This window comes from Sciurus vulgaris, assembly GCF_902686455.1.
Source record: "Sciurus vulgaris genome assembly, chromosome: 16".
Lineage (NCBI taxonomy): Eukaryota > Metazoa > Chordata > Mammalia > Rodentia > Sciuridae > Sciurus > Sciurus vulgaris.
The window spans coordinates 9715983-9738220 of NC_136477.1; the positions used below are offsets into that span (position 1 = coordinate 9715983).

General features: G+C 40.9%; 1 protein-coding gene across 5 annotated transcripts; it reads right to left on the reverse strand.

Moving 5' to 3' along the window:
• Positions 1-24: 24 nt before the first annotated feature.
• Positions 25-19461, reverse strand: LOC306646183 (zinc finger protein 426-like). Of its 5 annotated transcripts, none has more exons than XR_013759820.1 (7): positions 18735-19461; positions 11540-11687; positions 9342-9484; positions 5032-5846; positions 4791-4917; positions 3164-4208; positions 25-2580 (listed from the first exon to the last, which is right to left on the reverse strand). XR_013759820.1 is itself a non-coding variant. In XM_079114635.1 (7 exons), the coding sequence occupies exons 3-6, from the start codon at positions 9364-9366 to the stop codon at positions 4108-4110; spliced, it is 342 nt and encodes a 113-aa protein (XP_078970761.1). In that variant the 5' UTR covers positions 9367-9460; positions 11540-11687; positions 18735-19444; the 3' UTR covers positions 25-2580; positions 3164-4107. The 5 variants fall into 5 exon arrangements, 3 of the variants coding, with proteins under 3 accessions (XP_078970761.1, XP_078970760.1, XP_078970762.1); XR_013759821.1 differs by lacking the exon at positions 18735-19461 and adding an exon at positions 12721-13564 and having other exon boundaries at positions 5758-5846; positions 11540-11684; XM_079114635.1 differs by having other exon boundaries at positions 5758-5846; positions 9342-9460; positions 18735-19444.
• Positions 19462-22238: the final 2777 nt, after the last annotated feature.

A 22238-nucleotide genomic window follows, 5' to 3' on the forward strand; every position in this document is an offset into this window, starting at 1 on the left:
AAAAATAAAAGGTCACTCACTATATCACATAAGGAACATTTTAATTAGCTTGATTGTAGTAATCATTTCACAATGTATACATATATTATAAATCAGATTGGTATACCCTAAATATATACAATTTTAGTAATCAGTCATATCTCAGTAATGTTGGCAGAAAAAGCAAAAAAGTAGTAATCAGACATTTGAAACTGAAAAGTTATAAGAATACACAAATATTCAAAATATTTGAAATACTGAAACCATAAATGTTCAAAAGCAATCTATACCATCACCAAGAAAACCACATCTCTGTCGGCTTTTCAGGATCCAGGGAAGCAATTCTCATATCCCATAGATGAACAATTTCTCTTAAGTGTGAATATCACGTTTATTAGAAGTTGAAGAATAATGTAAAAAATGACTTGCCAACACTTTACTTTCATGACTTCTTTCTCCATTTGGGCTATCAGAGGTGACTGACCATCAGAGCACTTAGCAGAACTACACCTTTTCCACATCTTATATTGATGTTTCTCTCCACTGAAAATCTTATACATTCGGTGAGATCCCAAGAAATAGTTGACAGCTTTCTATGTTTCTGACATGGTACAGCTCAAGGCGAGTTCTTGCATGTTGGATTGTGAGCAGCTTCTGATGACTTCCCATGCTTAAGTTCATGGGGCATCTTGGAATGTGGGAGGTCTTTGAAGTGACAGATGAATACTTTACACATGGCTTACATCGATAAGGTTTCTTGCCACTGGGAATCTGAATGTATTACTAAGGCAAGAGGGCTTCCTAAAGCATTTTCCTCATTCCTTACATCCAAAGAGTTTCTTGCCAGTGTTTCCATATGCTCAGTAAGATGAGAAGAACTATTGAAAGCCATCCCATAATCCTTACATTTATAGGATTTTGTTCCACTGTGAATTCTTATGTGCTTACTTAGGTGTGAGTAAACAGTAAAGGCTTTCCCACATTCCTTACATTCATAGGGTTTCTCTCCAGTGTGAGTTCGCATGTGAATGTGAAGGTAGGAAGAACACGTAAATGCTTTCCCACACATGTTACATTCAAAGGGCTTCTCTCCAGTGTGAATTCTTAAATGTGCAATAAGATAGGAGGAGGAAGCAAAGGCTTTCCCCACACTGGTCACATTCATAGGGTTCTCTCCTGTGTGACTTCTTATATGTTCGATGAGGCCCGAGGACGTAGTGAAGGCTTTCCCACATTCTTTACAATCATAGGGCTTCCCCCAGTGTGAGTTCGTACATGTTTAGTGAGACCTGAGCGCACAGTGAAGGCTTTCCCACATTCCTCACATTTATGAGGTTTCTCTCCTGTGTGAATTTCTTACATGTTTACTTAGGTGTGAGAAACAGTGAAGGCTTTCCCACATTCTTTACATACATAAGGTTTCTCTCCCGTGTGAGTTCGCACGTGATTGTGAAGATAGGAGGACATGCAAACGCTTTCCACACATGTCACCACTCAAATGGGTCTTCTCCAGTGTGTGTTCGTAAATGTTTAGTGAGGCTTGTGCGCTCGGTGAAGGCCTCTGCCACATTCCTTACATACATAGGGTTTTTCTCCAGTGTGAGTTCGCATATGAATGCGAAGGTAAGAAGAACACGTAAATGCTTCCCACATACCTTACACTCAAAGGGCTTCTCTCCAGTGTGTGTTCTCAAATGTGTAATAAGGGATGAGGAAGAAGCAAAAAGCTTTCCCACAATGGTCCACCTTCAAAGGGTCTCTCTCCTGTGTGACTTTTCATGTGTTTGATAAGGCCTGAGGATGAAGTGAAGGCTTTCTCGCATTCCTTACACTCATATGGTTTCTCTCCAGTGTGAGTTGGCAAGTGTTTACTAAGGCCAGAGAACCGCCCTGTGAAGGCTTTGCCACAGTCCTTACCCTTATAGGGTTTATTCCAGTGTGCACTCGGAAAGTGATCATTAAGGCATGAAGAATTTCTAAAGCATTTCCCACAACTTTACATTCAAAGGGCTTTTCTTCAGTGTGAGTTTTTAAATGTTGAGTTAGTGGATAACACCTAGAAAAGGCTTTGCCACATTCCTTACACTGATAAGGTTTCTCTCCTGTATGGGTTCGCATATGAATATTAAGATTGGCAGAATATTTAAAACTTTTTCCGCACTCCTTACATTCATAGGCTTTTTTCCCAGTGTATGTTTGAACATGTGTAGCTTGGCTCATGGAGCGATTAAAGGCATCACCACACTGCTCCCACTGGAAGAGCTTGTCTTCACTGTGAATTCTCCCATGTGCCGGAAGGTGAGACTGACTAACAAAAGCTTCCCTGAAGTCACTGCATTCAAATGATTTGGCCTGCATACAAGTTGCCTGGTAAGCAACACTAGGAGTCACACCGAAATCTTTTCCATATCGACTGAACACAGCAAGTTTCTCTGCAGAAGTGTCCTTGTGCAGAGTAGGAAAGTCATTTCCAAATTTATCATAATCCCAAGTGTTCCCTCTAATTTGAGTACCCAGGTGTGTCAGAAAGTGTGAGTGTTCTTTGAAGATTTCTCCATGTGGCTTAAAGTCATAGAGCTCCTCTCCATTGTGGCTACTTGCCTATTGATCAAAAAAATTAAAAATGAATGATAAAGAAGAAGTTTTTCAAACTTATTAGTAGATTCCACCCATGTCAAGGCAGAAGCATTATGATGATTATGAGTTTTGTTATTTTCATAATATACATATATAGCTATTGCCCTCTAAGTTTCATTGACTATGAATGAAGAAATCCTACTGCAAGAAACCCATGCCATCTGCTCTGTGAAAGAATTTCTGTAGATTTTCATGAGATTATTTTAAACAATGTCAAGTCATGTGGGTGTAATATATCCATAGGGAAACTGAAGTTTCACACAAGCTTTTGGTATCTCTCTAGAAACCTTCTCCCTATGGGTAAAGGTTATTTCTCTCAAATATCTCTAGCTTGCACTGATTTCCATCATGAAATGCCCATTCCTCTCTAAATGTGGAAAATAAGAAATATCCAGGGCTGGGCTAGTAGCTCAGTAGTAGAGCAGTTCCCTAGCATGTGTGAGGCACTGGGTTCCATTCTCAGGACCACATAAAAATAAATAAATATTATAAAGGTATTATGTCCATCTACAACTAAGAAAAAAAAAAAATACATTGTGAATCTTACCGGTTGTATCCCACTTGCCATTTTTAACCAAAAAACATCCTGCTGGAAGTGCTTGCCCATTCTAAAGTAAAAAAGAAAAACATATATAAAAGTGTTCCCACAATGAAACAGTTAGAAAAGTTAAAAAATGATACATCTAATTTGTACCTGTTTTCATATTAAACATGATAAATATAAAGCCAGGATAGAATAAAGCAGTTTGGCTAGGTCTAAAATTCGAGGAGCAAGGGATGCAGCTTGGTTACCACATATGAGGCCCTGGGTTCAATTCCCAGTAACAAAATAATGACAATAATAACTAAAATAAAATTAAATTTGAGAATCATAAGGACATGATCAAATTTAGAAATTATTAACTTACTCTGAAAATTAAATGTCCTGGTGAACAGAAACAGTATTATCAGGAAAGGAAAATAAGAAAGATTTGGACAAAAAAAATACATGAAATCATAAACTCAAAGAAGAAAAGAGCAAGTCACTGGTTGAGACTGTAAAAATGTCTGGAAGTAATGGAGTACTGGGATGTGAAGATATCTCAAAGCTCCCAAGTTCAAATGGCCTCGGTCTCAAAGGGTATTTTTTAGTTTCCTCTGGCAGGCACAGTGGTACATGGCTATAATTCCAGCAACTCAGAAAGTTGAGTCAGGAGAATTGAAGTTTGAGGCAGGCTGGGTGACTTAGCAAAGACCCTGTCTCACAATAAAGAATAAAAAGGGTTGGAGATAGAGCATCAGTGATAGAGCACCTCTGGGTTCTATCCCAGTACCACAAAAAATAAAGTCTCCTCACTGGTAGAGTTCTTACTTAGTATGTTCAAGACCCTATGTTCCACCACTGGCATCAGGGAAAAAAAAAAAAAAAAAATATATATATATATAGGATATATATATATATCCCTATTATACTGCAAACATAATGAACTTCTCATTGACCAGGGATGTTTTTCACAAATACTTTCTACCTTGGATGACACCTCTCTCCACTGTCCTCAACTCTTCTTCTGCTTCCAAACAAGAGATCAGGCTGGGTTTGATGAGCTGACATCCTGTACACGAGGAAAGATGCATTAATGGAAGTGATTCATTCAAGAGATCATAAACTTTCTCATGATTTAGGATCTTTGGTTCTAAAGACAGAAGTGAAATGATTATTAAAAAGACTTCATTATGCAAATATCCCCTCTTAATATCTGACCCCTGAAACCCAAACTGATGATTATGTAGACATTTACAAAGCACTAAATGTTAATCAAACAGGAAATAAAGTGAAACAGAGATTTTGTTATCATGGAGGGAAAATCTACACAAGTGAGTCTTAAAACATTATAGTATATCAGATTCATATGGAGAAACTGTTAAAACACAGATGACAGGGTTCCAACTGAAGAATTTCTGATTCAGTGTATCGAAGGTGGAGGCTGAAAATGCACTTTTATGAAACAGTAATGGTGAAACTATTGATCCTAGGACTACATCTTAAAAACCACCATAGTAGATAACAACGTATCCGGACAGGGATTATGCCAGTTATTTTCCACTGTCACAAGGTTCACATCACTGATACTGCAACACAGTAAATACATAATATATTTCTGTTTCATGGGTTACAGGAATGATGGCAGTCTTACCTACAGCAGCCAGGTTCTGATAGTTCTCCAGCATCACCTGTCTGTAGAGGCTTCTCTGAGTTTGGTCCAGTAAAGCCCATTCTTCCTGGGAGAAGTCCACAACCACGTCCTCAAAGGACACAGACTCCTGTAACAACACACAAATCCTGGTTTAGGCCAAGAAACACCTCCATAAAGTTCACTGGAGAATGAGAAGGGATGACAACGCCTAAACAGAGTTGGAAGTTCTCCCATTATCTACCTCAGGGTTTCATGGTTCAGAGACTCTTCTTTGTATCCACACTCACCCACTATTTATCTTCTCCACTCATATGGCTTTAATGGCACACTGAAAACATAAATGTATCTCACCATAGTCAGAACAGGAGCTCTTTCTCATCTTACTTTCCTCTATTAAAATATACTCCTGGCCAGGCACCATGGCACACACCTGTAATCCCAGTGGCTTGGAGAGCTGAGGCAAGAGGATCACCAATTCAAAGCCAGCCTCAGCAACTTAGCAAGGCACTAAGTAATTCAGTGAGCCCCTGTCTCTAAATAAAATACAAAAAACAACTGAGAATGTGGTTTGATGGTTGAGTGTCCCTGGGTTCAATCCCCAGTACCCCAAACACACACACACACACACACACACACACACACAGACACTCCTAGCACATTTCATACATTTGATAAATGATAAGTGAATAAAGTCTTTCATAAAAAGAAACATTCACCTTCCTATCATCTATCACAACATTCAGCAAAATGCAAGACATGCAGTTGGTGCAAAGAAATCCCAGGATTATTTTTAGAATAATAATTTCCTAGTATAATAGGCTGCATTCTCTGGAGAAATTCAACTGGGACTCAGTCCTTGAGTGAGGGTTTATATGCTTTAAGAATCTCTGCAGACAAGAACACCTAGATGGAAATGTCTACCTGGAGCGAGCAAGTATGCCATTCGGAGGATATACGTTCTTCCTACCTGATAACAATTTGTCAGGCAGTCAACCGCTATTCTTTCTGCCTCTGTCCTTTCTTCATGAAGGCAGACTGGGGCCCTAGAAAATAAGTCTAGTAGGAAAAGGGAAGAAAGAAAGGCATAAAAACCCAGAGGTGACCATGATTCCCACATTCACATGACTAAGTCATTCCACTCTAGTTCAAATTTCCCACACAAGTCGATGCACTTAGGAAAACACTCAAGCCCCCGCCACAGTGCCTAGAGTTGAACATGTGGACCAAGGAGGATGTCCACTGCTCCCTGACCATGCCACATAGACTTTGGTCCCTTTTCTCACTGCCTGCCTGCTTGGTGGCACAGGGGCCTAGGCAGTCACTGTAGCCCCCAGGGCTTGCCTTGCACACATTTAAGCAGGACAGGCGGGTCCAGGATGTGTGTGGCTCATCCAGCCCCTCTGGGTCCACAGCACCTTGTGTTGATGAGTGCTGACCACAGCCTTCCTGTGCCGAGGTTGGGCAGTGCTTGTCACACAATTAACTGCTTTGACTTTCCCTAGATGGTTTCCAGCCCTACTAGTTCAGTGCATGGTGTCTGATGATAAAGGAGGTCTCTTCAGTACCTGGTCACCTGTTCCTACAGATATGGCAGTGGAAAAAAATAGAAAGCACTGACTTATTTAGCAAATATTGCAGAGGAATCAGAAACTTTTCACTTTCTTGTAGATGTATTACCAAAGATGATTTTAGCTAGTAAGTACATGAAAACACTTAGAGAAGAAGGAAGAGGATGAGGACAATGATGATGGAAGTGAAATCTAAAAATGTCCTGGCAAGGACCCTTCTGGGTGAGCCCTATTGCTCTGAAGCGAGCATATCACCGTATGGCTTTGGTCTCTTTTTCCAGAAACTTCCAGTACAGCATATTCCTTCATGGCTAAGACTGAACATCTCCTGCATCTACATCATAAAGAGCCAAAGGGAAAATTGTGCAACTGCAGTATAACAGCCAGCCTGCAGCTGAAACCACTCTACTTCCCTTTGAACTCACAGATAGATTCTGAAGAGCTTCTGGATAAGCTGTGGTCTTATATGTGATTTGTATTCTGAAATTAGTTCTTATAAAGAACTGGATTTAGGGCTGGGGAGATAGCTCAGTTGGTAGAGTGCTTGCCTCGCAAGCACAAGGCCCTGAGTTTGATCCCCAGTACCGCCAAAAAAAAAAAAAAAAGAACTGGATTTAGTTTTAACTAAATATGTAGTTTATAGGTCATATGTTGCCTTTCAGTTTATGTATTTTTAAAATTTTTGACTATGTTCAAAAATTTTTTTTTTTATTATAAAGACATATACTTTTTCTTTTCTATTAAAGATCTATACATGGGCTGGGGGTGTAGCTCATTGGTAGAGTGCTTGCCTAGCATGCATGAGACACTGCGTTTGATCCTCAGCACCACATAAAAATAAATAAATAAAGGTACTGTGTCCATCAACAACTAAAACAAAAAAATTTTTAAAAAAGGTCTATACATATTTTTATAGTAACATGCTTTGTGGAACTAGTTTCAGGACCCTTTTTTCTAATCCTTTGCTTACTACTTGAGAGTTTAGTGAAATTTAAAAGCAAGCATTTTTTTCTTGGGCTATAGTTCAGCAGTGGGTGTATACTTAGCACACACCAGGCCCCAGCATAGAAAACAAAAGCCCACTTTTATTCCCAGAGGAAAGCTCCCAGATTATCAAATGAAATGCAGAAATACTGCCTCTTAAAGTTATATCCTACATCTAGTAAAATCACCCTTTTTAGTTTCAAGTCTATGAATTTTGACAAATGTATCATTTGGGGGATTTTTGTTTTGATGTGCTTTTTTTAAGACACTGTCTTCATGTTGCCCAGGCTAGCCTCAAACTCAGCCTCCCTAGTAGCTGGAATGGTCACCCACCACTGCACCAGCCACAAATGCAGAGTTATAGCTAACTGATACACAGAATAGTTCCATCACCCAAAGGATCACCCTGTGCTGTCTATAGTTGGTCTATCCCCTATCCTCTGGCAACTACTGACATTTTCTATTTCTCTTGTTTTTTAAAAATTATTTTTAAAGTACTTAAAAATTCATTTTTTGTTGAGTTTTGATTTTAACTTATGAAGTCATGTAACTATCATCGTTAAGACACAACACTTTTGCCACCCTCTGGACAAAGCCCTCCTGGTCAACTCTATCACTTTACCCTGGAAACCTCTGAGCTATCTTAGTTGCAGCAGAATGAGCCAACAAACTTTCTGAAAAGGGCCATATATAAATATTTTAAGCTTTCTGGTCTATATAATCTCTGTAGCAACTACTTAGCTCTGCCATTATAGTAGGAAAACAGCCAAAGATAATATGTAAAATAGAAAAGAATGAGCATGGATGTATTTCAATAACTATTTCTAGACCCTGAAATTTGAAATTTTCATGTGTCATGAAATAGTCTGATTTTCTTTAACCAGTAAAAAATGTAAATACTTAGCTTATATACTATATAAAAATGGGACTGGATCTGGTCTACAAACCAGTGTGTTGACTCATCTGCTCCAGAATGCTGCATAATTGGAATCGTAAGGTAGGTAGCATGAGTTTGGCATTTTTGTGTGAAGTAGTATTTGGATTCATCCATGTGGTTACAGGCGTTAGTTATTCATTCCTTTTTATTGCTGAGTAAGATTCCATTGTATGGAATACCAATTTATCCATCCTCCATGTACATGGATAATGCTACATTTAGATTATTTCCAGTTTTGATGGTCATAAATAAATCCTGATAGGAGGACTGGGGATATAGCTCAGTTGATAAAGTGTTTGCCTTGCATGCACAAGGCCTTGGGTTCTAATCCCCAGCACCACAAAAATATAAAAAAATTTAAAAAAAATAAAAATTCTGATAGGCATTTGGGTTAAAAAGAGAAAAAGAAAAGAAAACAAAGCAAAATACAAAAGCAATAAGAAGAAAACACAAAAGTCAGGCACCGTGGAGCATGCCTATTAATCCTGGCAGCTTGAAAGGCTGAAGTAGGAAGACCCCAAGCAAAGCCATTCTCAGCAGCTTAAAGAGGCCCTGAGCAATCAGCAAGGCCCTGAGCAACTTAGCGAGACCCTGTCTCAAATTAAAATAAAAAATAGGGTGGGGGTGTTTCTCAGTGGTTATCCACCCTGGGTTTAATCCCTGGTACAAAAAAAAAAGAAAGAAGGAAAGAATAGAGAAAACTCACACAGAAAAATACAATACAATGCCAGATCACAACTAGAGCCAGAAAAAGAGATGGTGAGTCATGCCACCCATCAGAAAAAGTTTAGTAGTCTCATTTTACAAATAAAGAACTGTAAGCCCTGAGAAATATGCCTCTTTAATTGCCTGTGGTGAAAATAGAGCTTGTGAAGGAAATCATGTAGCACCTATAACCAGAGAATAAATACCAGGAAGCTGACTTGCAAAACTACCCTCTCAGCTGACTTTAGTATCCCTGAAATGAATAAGCAGCAGCATCAAGCCCAGAGCACTAGAAAGTATACTATACAGGGGGCACCTAGAGCAGAGTCTCTGAAAAATAACATCAGCAGAACTTACCATGGGACAAATTAATGGCTTCCATCCCGTAAGGCTGATGGTGAAATATGCCTGTGATTCCACACACACACGTCAGGGCAGCTTATGCATTTAAGTGGATAGTGGCAATCTCTGTTTCACTGTATATAAGGTTAAATGCATTCCTGTAGATATCAACCATTCATCAATAAGCATTACTTATTAACCATCAAACATCAGTCAAGGACAATACAAAACTAAAAAATCACAGAACAATATGCACAATGAACATAAATGCAAATATCCTCAACAAAATGCAGTTAGCTCTCTCTTTCCACAGCTTCCACATCAGTAGATTCAGACAAGGTCAGGCACATTCAGGTGGTATGGCCATAGACTATATCAGTGGATTCAACAAACTGCAGATCAAAAATATTTTTAATTCCAGAGACTGCCAAAAACAGTGGCACATGCCTATAATTCCAACAGCTCTGGAGCCTGAGGCACAAGGATCATGAGTTCAAAGCCAGCCTCAGCAACTAAGCAAGGTCCTAAGCAACTTATTGAGACCCTGTCTCTAAAAAAAATATAAAGAGATGGGGATGTGGCTCAGGGGTTAAACACCCCTGGGTTCAATCTCGGTACCAAAAAAAACCAAAAACACAGTTGGGAGCTAGGGATGTGGCTCAGTGGCAGAGTGCTTGCCTAGAATGCACAAAACCATGGGTTTGATGTCATCTCAAAATAAAAAATTAGTTGGGTTTCTACACACTAACAAAATACTATCTTAAAAAAATCAAAAATAATTCCATTTACAGTAACTACAAAAGAAAAATACTGAAGAAAAAAATATAAACATGGAGATTAAAATCTGTACACCGAAAATTTAAAAATATTGATGAAAGTATTGAAAATAACACCCAAAAATGGAAAAAGAAGACCAAATGGTGATGTAGCTCTGGGATAGAGTGCTTGACTAGCATGCACGAGGCACTAAGTTCAATGCCCAGTACCACCAAAACAAAACCAAAACCAACAACTGTATTCATAGATCAGAAGAACTATCGTTAAAATATCCCTGTTGGGCTGGGGTGTACCTTAGTGGTAAAAAGGTTTTCCTATCATACCTAAGGCCCTAGATTTGTGAGAAATAGAAAATCCTGGTGGTCCTTTTTCAAAATACATTACTTAGCCTTAAATGTAAAATTACTTGGGATGTAAGACAGGTGGCTGGAGGGGAGAACAGAATGGAAAGTTACAAGGCAGTTAATACCTACCACAGCCCCTTGACAAACAGTAGGTGAGAAGGAAGGCCCCACCACCACCTGACCAACAGAGATAAACTGTGTGCTGAATCCAAGGGGACTTTCCTACCACAAGAGGACAAAGGAAGGTGGAAACTAAAGGTATATTTCTTTAAAAAATCCAACAGGAGACAGTAAAACCTAGGTGACATCTGGGAAGATTGTACTCTCTATAGTACTCAACCAATGAGGAACCAGTGAAGGGATCTTGCACTTTAGGGGATAAAACACTGGTTATACCCAATCTGGGGGTCCCTGACCATCAGGCACCCAATCTTGCAAGACTTCCATTAAAGTAAAGCCTCGCTTTTGGCTATTCCTTATGTCTCTTAGTCCATTCTCCGGGCTTGAAGAGGTAAAAAAAAAAAATTACCCAAAATGATCTACAGATTTAATGCCAACCTTTCCAAAATTCCAATGTATTACCCCAGAAATATTTTTTAAGTCCTAAAATCCACATAAAACCAGAAAAGACTCACCATAGCCAAAGGACTCTGACCAAGAACACAGCTAGAAACCTCACCTATCAATTTGAAAATCCACTACAAATGTACAGTAAGCAAAACTGCATGCACTGGCAGAAAAGTTGACACAAGAGACCAACGGAACACAAAAGTGAACTCAGAAATAAATCCTTACATTTATGGTCAGCTGATTTGCAAACTATACACCTGATAAGGGGTGATTTCTTAGTATTGGGCAACTAGTGGCCATTATAAGTACTCCAGAGAACTCCAAGAGAAATTAAATGAGGTTGTGGAAACCTCTAGAGTAAAGGGGTTTCTCAGGGCATTAACAAAAATGCCTGCTGATTTTCATTTTTATATAAAGTTTGTAAATGAGGAATATCCTCCCCGTAGAACCCAAAAAGGACAAAGAGATGTTGAACTTATGTGTCAAATATCCATGGAGAACATTATTAATGTAATGTCATACCTGTAGTCCTAGAGAAAGATGTATATAGTAAGATGATGTCTGCAAAGATGATATGAGATGATAATGTTGCTGAGGTACCCCAGAGGTCATCTGGAAAACAGGAAGTGTGTCCTTTCAGAGGTGGATGCCCACTGAGGCTGCAAGGCTGCTGAAACAGGTGATGAACAAAACATGTAATTCATAACAAGAGAAAAAATGTTACTAGTTGTTGATTGAATACAATGTTAATAATAACACTACCCAAGTACTGATTATGGGCCTTCCTAGATGGAACCCTGATATTGCAGTCATCTATTAAGAAGCACCATTTATTTATTTTCAGATTTAACAATGGGCAATAATGGCCTGCCATATGTAGAAATAGTGGAGATAATCACCCCTTATTTAGTATGTTTATATAACCAGGTTTAATCCTGTAGGGATTTAATTTGAGGCAGTATTAACTACTTTAATATTAGGGCCCACAAATGAAACCAATCTGTAAATGACAAAAACTGACTTTAGTTTCAACTTATTATTTATTCTATCAGAGGATACATGTGGAGTATTTTAAGGCAATGGATATTGTGACTCTACAATTAAAAGTCTACAGTTAAAAGAGAAGCATACCAATTTTCTCACACAGTAACTTTTTAAGAATGGAAGAACAATGCTCAAATTTAGTGGGATCCTCCAGTATAACTATAATTTGAGTTCCCATTATTAATGCATTCATGAAATTTTGTCAATTGGTCATGTTAGCACACTTTAAAGTTAAGGTAAAACCTACATTGTATAGGCCCAAATCCCAAGTAGTACCCTATATATAGGGTACTACTATACCCTTTGAGGCATGGTCTTGCTCTGTTGTCCAGATTGGCCTTGAATTCCTAGGCTTAAGAGATCTTCCTGCCTTTACCTCCCAAATAGAATTTTTTTCTTGTTGTTGTTGTTTTTATCTTTTGTTACATAAAAGTTTAGCATGTAAAATTTTTAATTTTCAACAAGATCAAATTATGGAACTTCTTTTATTTTTCATATATAATTTGTCATATAATTATTTCATGTTATTTATAATAAAATATTTTCATATTATACACAATCTATTCAATTATCTTATTTTTTCTCCCCTGGTACCTAGTGGTTTGATATGAAGATTACTAACTAGGGCTAGAGACATGGTTCAGAGGAAGAGTGCTTACCTAGCATGCTTGAAGCCCTGGGTTCAATCCCCAGCTCCACAAAAAAGAAAAAAGTAAATAAAAATTAAAAATTAAATTACAGCCACTATTATCTTTGTTCAACTGGCATTTGTATTGTATTTAAAAGTTTCTGGCATTTGTACTGCATTTAAAATTTTTTTATTCCCATTCAGTTGGGAGTTATCTGATAAGGTAGTCTCTTCCCTCCCCTTTCTCATTTTGTTCTAGGCTTTTAGCTATCTGATCCTAGATATTTAGTTTCAGCATCTGGCTGGAAAAAGGAAAAGAGGGCAGGGTTAGGGGCCAGGGCCTCTGGGCAACCTCTCCCTACATCCTGCTCCTTTTCTTATTCTCACGCATAAAATCTTTCAAAATAGATTGGCACAGAGATGCAGATGGACAGGAAGAATAACTTCTAATGTTCTATGGCACAGTCAGGGTTGACAACAATTAAATGAACAGTTCAAAGTAATTAACAGGATTCTGAATGTTCCCAACACAAAGAAATGATATGTATGTCTGAGTTGTAAAAGATATGCCAATTATCCTGATCTGACCATTCCACATTGTATACATGCTGACATATCACCCTCTACCCTACACATCACTTTGTTTTTGTTTTGTTTTGTGGTACTGGGGGGATGGAACCCAGGGCCCTGCACATAGTAGGCACAACCCCAGCCCTAAATGTACCCAATAAACATACACATTTTATGTGTCAGTAAAAATACTAATAAGACAAGTGTGGTGGTGCACACCTGTACTTGCAGCAAGGAGGCTGAGGCAGGAGGATTGCAAAAACCAGCCTCAGCAACTTAGCAAGACCCTAAGCAACTTATTGAGATCCTGTCTCAAAATTAAATACAAAAAAAGGGCTGGGCGGGCTGGGGAGATAGCTCAGTTGGCAGAGTGCTCACACAAGGTCCTGGGCACCCCTGGGTTCAATCATTAGTACCAAAAAATTGAAATTAAATAAAAATACTAATAAATATAATCAGTTAATGCATTTTTAAAATAAATAAAAAATTAAAACTAGGGGCTAGGGGTTTAGCTTAGTGGTAGAGCACAGACCTAGCATGCATGAGGCCTTAGATTCGTTCCCAGCATCACAAAGAGAGTTAAAAATAAATAAAATGGCTTGTACCTCTAGGTAGATAAACACTATATATAATAAACACTTTAACATAAGTGTTTACTGGTTATAAACAATCTAACATAAGAAATAATTAAATTAAGACTTTGGCACAAACTGGCTTCATAAAATGAGACCCATGGATCCGTAACTAAAATAGGTTATTAACAATGGCCCACTGTAAATGACCTCAAGGATTTAAACTTACATAAAACCCAGTTCATGAAGAGGAAATTATCTCTACTGCTTATCCATTTGTCAGCTCAATTTTGCCTGTTTTTAAATCTGAAAATAAAATAAAGGATACTTCATGATGCATTACTACAACCCTAAGATGGGTGGTCCCATGGGTGGTCCCTTCCATCAAGGACCCCTCAGCAATATTACTGAAATTTCTGATTTTCTCCATTCAACATCCAATAAATATAGACCTCTTAAAAATCTGGTTAACAGAGGAGATCCAAGATGGCGGTCTAGAGGGAGGCTGCGTTCCTTGTCGCTCCGCAACGCCGGATTCAAGCAGAGGATATCTGTTTCTCGGTGAGGCAGTTTTTGCTGCTTATCGATCCCCTGCTCTTTACCCCATTTGTCTGCTGTGATCACCTGCAATCTGCCAGCATATCGACGCCTTTTTTGAGAGCAGATTGCTCACTGTCAGGCGTCTATCATCCGCCATTTGCCTGCCTCTCGCCTGTCCATCGCCTGCCTTACCCCTATCCATCACCCAACGCTCGAGGTTCACCTCCCGATCGTCTGACAGCTGCCAGCAGATTGACTGCAGACCGCCAGTGGAGCACCAGCTGCCTGCTGCTGCCTGGAAGTTCACTGTTACAGTACCTGCAGGTTTGATTACACGTGGCTGCCGCCATTTTGAGACAACAGCCAGGCCCTGTAGGACCCCTGGCTGGACTGACTGAGTCCTGTCTCCAGGATCCCTCAGCCCGACCGATCACTCTCTGCCTCTGGGGCCCTCACATCAACTGACTGCTCCCTGCCGCCAGGACTCCCAGACCAACTGACTGTGCCCTATCACCGGGAACCCAGACCAACTGATTGCACCCGGCCGCCTGGATCCCACAACCACACCAAACACACCCGACCTCCAGGACCACTGCCGGACCAACTGCATCCTGTCTCCAGGACCTCCAGCTGACCACGTCCACCCCTGAGCTGCAGCTCCCCATTTGACAACACATTTGGAAGCCAGAGCAGCCATCTTGGATAATCCTGGAAGCCGTAGCTCCTATCTTCGGGTGGGACAAATCCCATCCTGAGACGCCTGCTGGAGGCTTGAAGCTCATTGTCAGGTACCTCTTATACATCAGGTTACTGAACACTGGGAGGTGTCATTAGTATATGACTATTATACAGTAGATTTTCTTTTTTCTCCTTTTTTAAAAAAAAATCTGGTTAACATGATTTCAACAGCCTCTGGGCTGTAGTTTGCCCCAACCTCCAAAGACACACAATACACCTTTTTCTCATCCAACAGACTGTCATCATGCACAATCTTTGAAAACAAGATCCTAATGACACACACCTGCAGGAATACAGATATGATAATAACATCCTTCCCCAAGGATATTCTGTTGGCACATTCATGAAGGATAAAGAACTGCAATATCTTCTAGTACTCTTTCAGTTCTGGTAGCAAAATATTCCACATTCACAAATTTTATATTGAAACTAAAATCAACAGGCAGTCATATTAGCACCTTCAAATTAAAAAAAAAAAAAAGAAAGTAAACAAAAACTCTGCCTTGCGATAGAGGTTCTGAGAATCTTTTTTAATGCCCTGAGAGTCTCTGGACCATTTGTGGTGGCCACTGGTTACCCCATGGCATTTAATGCAAGAAACTGTCCCGCTTGGCCTCCTGATATTCACATTATAAGGTATGACTGGCCATCTACCAGTGTCTCCTGGAAATAAAGGATCTCACAAACCCTGAGCCTGTGACCTCCCATACCCAGATGCCCATTATGCTTTGGGTCATGGAAACACCACCCCACAAGCTTTGCATGAGTACTGAGGCCTCCTTAAGACGGCATGGAGCAAAACATGGGACCTTGGGTATACTAATCTGCAAGAGACACAGTGGTTTCCCCTGTTCTCAGCCTTGTACCAAAGTGTCCTCCAAGACTACCTAAAAAGTCCCTTGAAATTAACAGATAAATAACTAGAGTCCTTAGACCTGGGGACTGTTGTTCATCAGTGGTGAAGTTTAGTGGAGAGTTGATGCTTCCCGTCCATTAGGATGTCATTAGTAAACAAAAGGACCCAAGAAACAACCCAAGTAGTCAAACATGGAATATTCATCTTAGCATTGGAAGCCCTGATCAACAAATGGCCCCATCTCTACATTTATTATAAACTGTGGGCCATTACCTAAAATTGTCCCATTCAAGGAGAAACAAAAATCCCTCTGGGAATTTTTCTTTCTTTCTTTCTTTTGTGGTGCTGGGTATTGAACACAGGGCCTTGTGCATGCCAGGCAAGCACTCTACCAACTGAGCTATATCCCCAGCCCTCCTCTGGGAATTTCTTAACTGACAGATACCCAAATGTAAATCAAAATAACACATCTCCACATATACTTAAGCCATAAAATAAGGCCTTGCCAGGACACCCCTTAGTCCCTTCAGAGTTAGAGATATTATTAACAGGATCTAAACTTCCAATATAAAACAAAAATAACACAAACAAAAAAATTCTCTCAGGCTGGGGAGATGGCTCAGTTGGTAAAGTGCTTGGTGTTATCACCACTGGCTTGGGGGTTTTACTGGTTTACAACCCAGAGGGCCACATTAACTCCACTGGGTACCCACTTAAAAAGGATATCCAAACCACACCTCAGATGACTCAACCTTGGCCCTATGTATCATTGCTAAATATGACATCACCTCGGACAACATAGCCCCAACTCAGGAACTTGCTGTTGGAGATGGCTTCTTCTACTACACTTAAACCTCCACAAAACAATACCCACAGACTGCTTCACCTGAGGCAAAAAATGGACACAATAATTTTGCTTTTCCTCCTGAACTCACTGTCTGCTTGTGCCATGCTCCTGGTATACCAGTTCAAAATTTATTTTTTCTCTGCTCAAATGTATACCTCCACACATCTACACATAAAGGAAAATCTGTTACTAAAATTAATGGAGATTACTGTTTTCCTTCTCTCATATCACCAAACTCTGTAGCCCAGGGAAGGACCACCTATTCACAAGTTGCCTTTTCCTATTACCCTCCTCCCACTTTCTCCCACCATCCCATGGTCTGCCTCCTCAACCACAATCTCTCCTTCCCCTTAGTTATACATAACACCTAACCTTTACAAGCATTTTACTAAATGATCACTTTATAACCTCCAAAATGAAAGTGCAGGTTATGACAGGAAGGTTCTGACACTCCTCTAGTTAGCTTAATGAAGTGGGAAAGTGGCAAGAGCTACAGATAGCTTCTAAGAACTAAGGACAGACACCAGCAGACAGCAAGCAACAAAGTCTACAACTGCAAGGAAATGAGTGGAACCCACTATCTGAGTAAGTCTACAAACAGATTTTTTCCTATGTAAGCTTCCCAAGCTAAGCTACATGAGACTGTAACCCTAACAATGACTTGACTGCAATCAATTGACTAAAAGAAACTGAGATAATAAGAGTGTGTTGACAGGGCACAGTGGCACATGCTCACATCCCAAACTACTCCGGAGGCTGAGGCAAAAGCATCACTTGAGCCTAGGAACTGAAGACCAGTAAGGACAGGACAGCAAGACCCCATCTCAAAAAGAGGGAAAAAAAAAAGCCTAGTGTGGCGGCACATGCCTGTGAGCCCCAAAATTGGAGGCTGAGGCATGGGAATCACAAGTCAATGTGGACATCTTAGCAAGATACTGTCTCAAGATAAAAATATTTTAAAAGGATTGGGTGTGGCTCAGTTGTAGAGCATTTACCTAGCACATGTGAAGCCCTGGATTCAATCAATTCCCAGTACAGCAAAAAAAAAAAAAAAAAAAAGGCCAGATTCGTAACTTAGTTTCCCTGTCATTTATATATTAAAGAGTAAATTATTTCCTTAGCTTTATTTTCCACAGAAAATAACTATAGTATCAAACCTGGAAGTAATCTCTGATGCAAGTTCCTCTTTCTCCCCACAAATGTAATCCAACAATTCATAGAAAGCTTTCAAATCTCCTACTCCATTCTGTTTCACCTACACCCCCCCCCATGAAGATGAGAAACTAGCATTGTCTCTACCTTTGTCAATTTGTAAAAATCCATTTATTTCCTTAGTTATATGTTAGCCTCCTCCGCTAATTTACAAGCTCCCTAAGAACAGCTCTACTTTGAATTTTGTCACTATCCCGTACCCAGCCATTCAGGCACTCTTCAATCTGCAGGGACAACAAGAAATGAAAAACATTTAAACATACTAAGAGAATACAATCAGAATGTATGACTTTCTGTAAAAATAAGTGATTTCTAAAAGAAAACAGAAAAACAACAGCCACTGCTCCAGGTTCAAAGAAAATTAAAAAGCAATTACAACATATGAACCTCAAATTAAGATAAGAACCAAAAACAACCAAAACCATGCTTTTACTTTTTTACCCAGCCTATGTGTTAATAACTTTTATTACGTTTTTAATGTATATTTTTCGCTGTAGGTGGACACAATACCTTCACCTTATCTTTATGCGGTGCCGAGGATCTAATCCAGGGCCCACGCGTGCTAGGCGAGCGCGCTACCGCCGAGCCACAACCCCTGCCCTTTTTTGAAATTTTATTTTCTAAGAGACGCCTTACCAGGCACTTAGAGCTCAATATGTCTGCAATTTTCAAATACTGCCTTTCAAGTAGTTCACCAAAAAAAGGCTCACCTTTCTGGAGAGAAAATGATAAGCTGAAATATTAAGTGCAATCAAGTCTCCATCGTGTCTTCCACAGGCCACCGTGGCGAAGCTCTGCGGGCGGCGCAGCCACGCACTTAGGTTGAGAAGAACGAGTATCTGGTTTTTAGGGGAAGGACTCGCGTTCTGCCCACGTTCACGGCTACAGACGGAAAGCAGCACGCCCGAGACACCCAACGGCAGCGTGTCTGAGACGCAGGCGGGGCGCGCAAGCCCAAGCGGTCCGCCGCACAGAGCGAGCCCTCGGTCGCGCGCGGGGTCGCGGGGCGCAGCCACCGGGACCCGAGCGGCCGGAACGTCTCTCCTCCCGGGAATAATCCACAAAGCCTGCCTCGGAGGCTCCTGAAGAGGCAATCGTCGCGTCTGTAAAAACCCCGAGGAAGCGCGTTTACCCGCAGTCGCGACGTGGCTCCTGACAGGACAGCCCGAGAGACCGAGCAGCACCGGCAACCCTGGGAGGAGGCGCAGCCCGGCGGACGCGAGCGGGACCGGTGAGGCCTCACCCGAGAGGCTCCTCGGCGGCCCGGGCCACACGCTTATTTTCACCGCCCCCTTCCAGCGCCGGTCGGTCCCTGCACCCGGCCCCACCGAAGCCGTAAGAAGCCCCAGGACCACGAAGGTGAAAAGGAACTCGGCTGCCAGGAGTCAGCAGCGGAAAAGACGGAGGCGAGCCGTGACGTCACTTCCGCCTGCGACCTACGGCCGGAGGGGCCAGTCTCCGGGGCTGGAGCGTCAAGCCGCCGACCGCTGTCTGGCAGGGAAATGTAGCTCCCTCCCGGGAGGGCGCGGTTGAGCCCCGGGACCCACTCAGAGCTGCGGCCGGAGGGAGAACCTAGCGCAGAGGCCGAGGGCGAGGTGAGAGCCAGGCCGGGGGAGCGGGGTCTTCGGGGGCCCTTCTTTTTTTTTTTTTTTTTCCAATTAGTTGTACATGACAGTAGAATGCATTTATACATTTTGATGGATCATACATAAATGAAGTGTGATCTCATTTTTCTGATCATACAAAGTGATTCTTCATATTGATGAGCCTGCCGATGCAAGGTAGTACCAGAACAAACGTGTTGTACCAGCATAAAATTAGACACGCAGAACAATGAGAGCGAATAGAAAGCGCAGAAATAAACCCGTGTATGTACAGTCAAGTAATTTTCAACAAAAGTACCAAAAATACACAAAAGGGAGAGTCTCATATAAATGATACTGTGAAAACTGTGCACATGGGAGAGAATGCAGTTGTACCGCTGTCTTACACCATACACAGAAATCCTTCCTAAATGAACTAAAGACTTCAACCTAAGGCCATGAAATCAGAAAACTCCTAGGAGAGAACAAAAGAAAAGCTTCCTGACACTTACCTTGGCAATGATTTTTTGGAGTTCACACCCAAACCACAAGCAACAAAATAAACGTCAGGTTATCTCAAATTCAAAGATTTTGAAAAACCCAGGGAACTATCAAACAAATAAAGAATGGGAGAAACCATAAATCTGATAATGGGTTAATTGCAAAAAAATAAATAAATAAATAAGGAACTCATATAGGGAAAAAATCCAAATAACCCAATTTAAAAATAGGCAAAGGCAGGGGCTGGGGACGTGGCCCAGTGTTCGAGTACTTTCCTAGCATGTGCAAGGACCTGGGATTGATCTCCAACACTAGAAAAAAAAGGCAAAGGAGAGGGTGGGAATAGCTCAGTGGCAAAGCATTTGCCTAGCATGCATAGACCCTGGATTCGATTCCCCAGCACCTGTAAGTAAGTAAATGAATGAAAAATAATAAAGGCAAAGAACCAGAATAGCTATTCTTCCATAGAATTCACAAAAATAGCTAGTGAGTATATGTGAAATGATGCTCTACATCAGGAATCATCAGGGATATGCAAATGAAACCCACAGTGAGATATACTCCCACGCATGATAGGATCACTATTATAAAAAAATCAGATAACAAGTGTTAAGACGGTAGGGGAAACAGAACCCTTGTACAATGCTAGTAGGAATACAAATTGGTAGTCATGGGCTGAGGCTGTAGCTCAGTGGCAGAGTGCTTGCCTAGCATGTGTGAGACACTGGGTTCAATCCTCAGCACCACATAAAAATAAAATAAGGCATTCTGTCCATATTACAACTACAAAATTTTTTTTTTTAAATTGGTAGTCATCTTTTCTCTTGCTTTTCTCTCCTACTCACTTGCTTTCTTTCTCCTCCTCGCTTTCCACTCTCTCTAGCGTGCGCCCTTTCTCTTTCCCTTTCTTTTCCTCTCATTTTCTCTTACCCTGCAGGGAGACACTCTGTTTGCTTAATAAACTCCCTTATGCAATTTCCCGTGTCCAGCGTGGTTTTCATGGGATTTCTTACATTGGTGCTATGACTCGGATGGGCTCTTCCACTGTCTTTTAAGCAATGGAAACCCATCTGATGCCCCAGTGCCCCCCAGACACAGCCTCACCTTACATTTTGCCTGGATGTTCTGCTCTGCATCCATCACTGGACTTCAGATTGAAGCACCCCAGATGCCTTTACAACCTGCTCTTCCCTAACCAGACTTCTACCATGGACCCCTGGATTAACTCGATTTCTAAAAAGGGAACTCCAAACTGCTTGCCCCAGGCTGCCCCCTTCCAACTCGAAGAAGCCAGAACGGTCCGCCCCTTTCCCTACAGCAGTAAAGGAGTTAAGCCAGAATTGGGTACAGGCAGTTAGTGTAGAAATCAAGGATCAGTCAAATAGAGGAAATGAAGTCCATGACCATCTGCCTCTGGAAGACTGGAAGTTGAAGACTGCCCCTGGGAGAATGGACTTTTTACATCTCACCTGCAAAACTAGCCCTAGTCAAAGAACTGGAGAACAAAAGATTTTCTTATAAAAACAGAAACAGGGGAATGTAATACAAAGCTGCTCCCCCCTCCTTTCCTTAGCATCACAACCTAGCTTGTCTGAAAGCTGCTCTCCCCACCCTTTCAGGTGCAGCCATTTTCCCCGCCTCCCAACTACTTGTCAGTCTGTAAACATACTAGCTAGCTATTGGTTCATCAGTCAGCTTGCAAGTATCCTTCTCCGGTATTGGTTCCCTGTTAGCCCAGCCGAATTCAACTGCTTAAGGCTAGCTTCCCTGCCTTTTCTCTTGCTTTTCTCTCCTACTCACTTGCTTTCTTTCTCCTCCTCACTTTCCACTCTAGTGCGTGCCCTTTCTCTTTCCCTTTTTTTTCCTCTCATTTTCTGTCTTACCCTGCAGGGAGACACCCCGTTTGCTTAATAAACTCCCTTATGTGAAAAAAAAAAAAAAAAAATTGGTAGTATATGGAAAAAAGAATGTTTAAGTACCTTATAATATTAAGAGTATATTGCCTCATATGCAAGATGCTCTGGATTTGATCCCCAGCACCACAAACAAAAAACAATAGTATAACTGTAGTATTATCCAGGAAACCCAAACTTTTGGGTATGCAATCAAGAAAATAAAATCACTACCTGA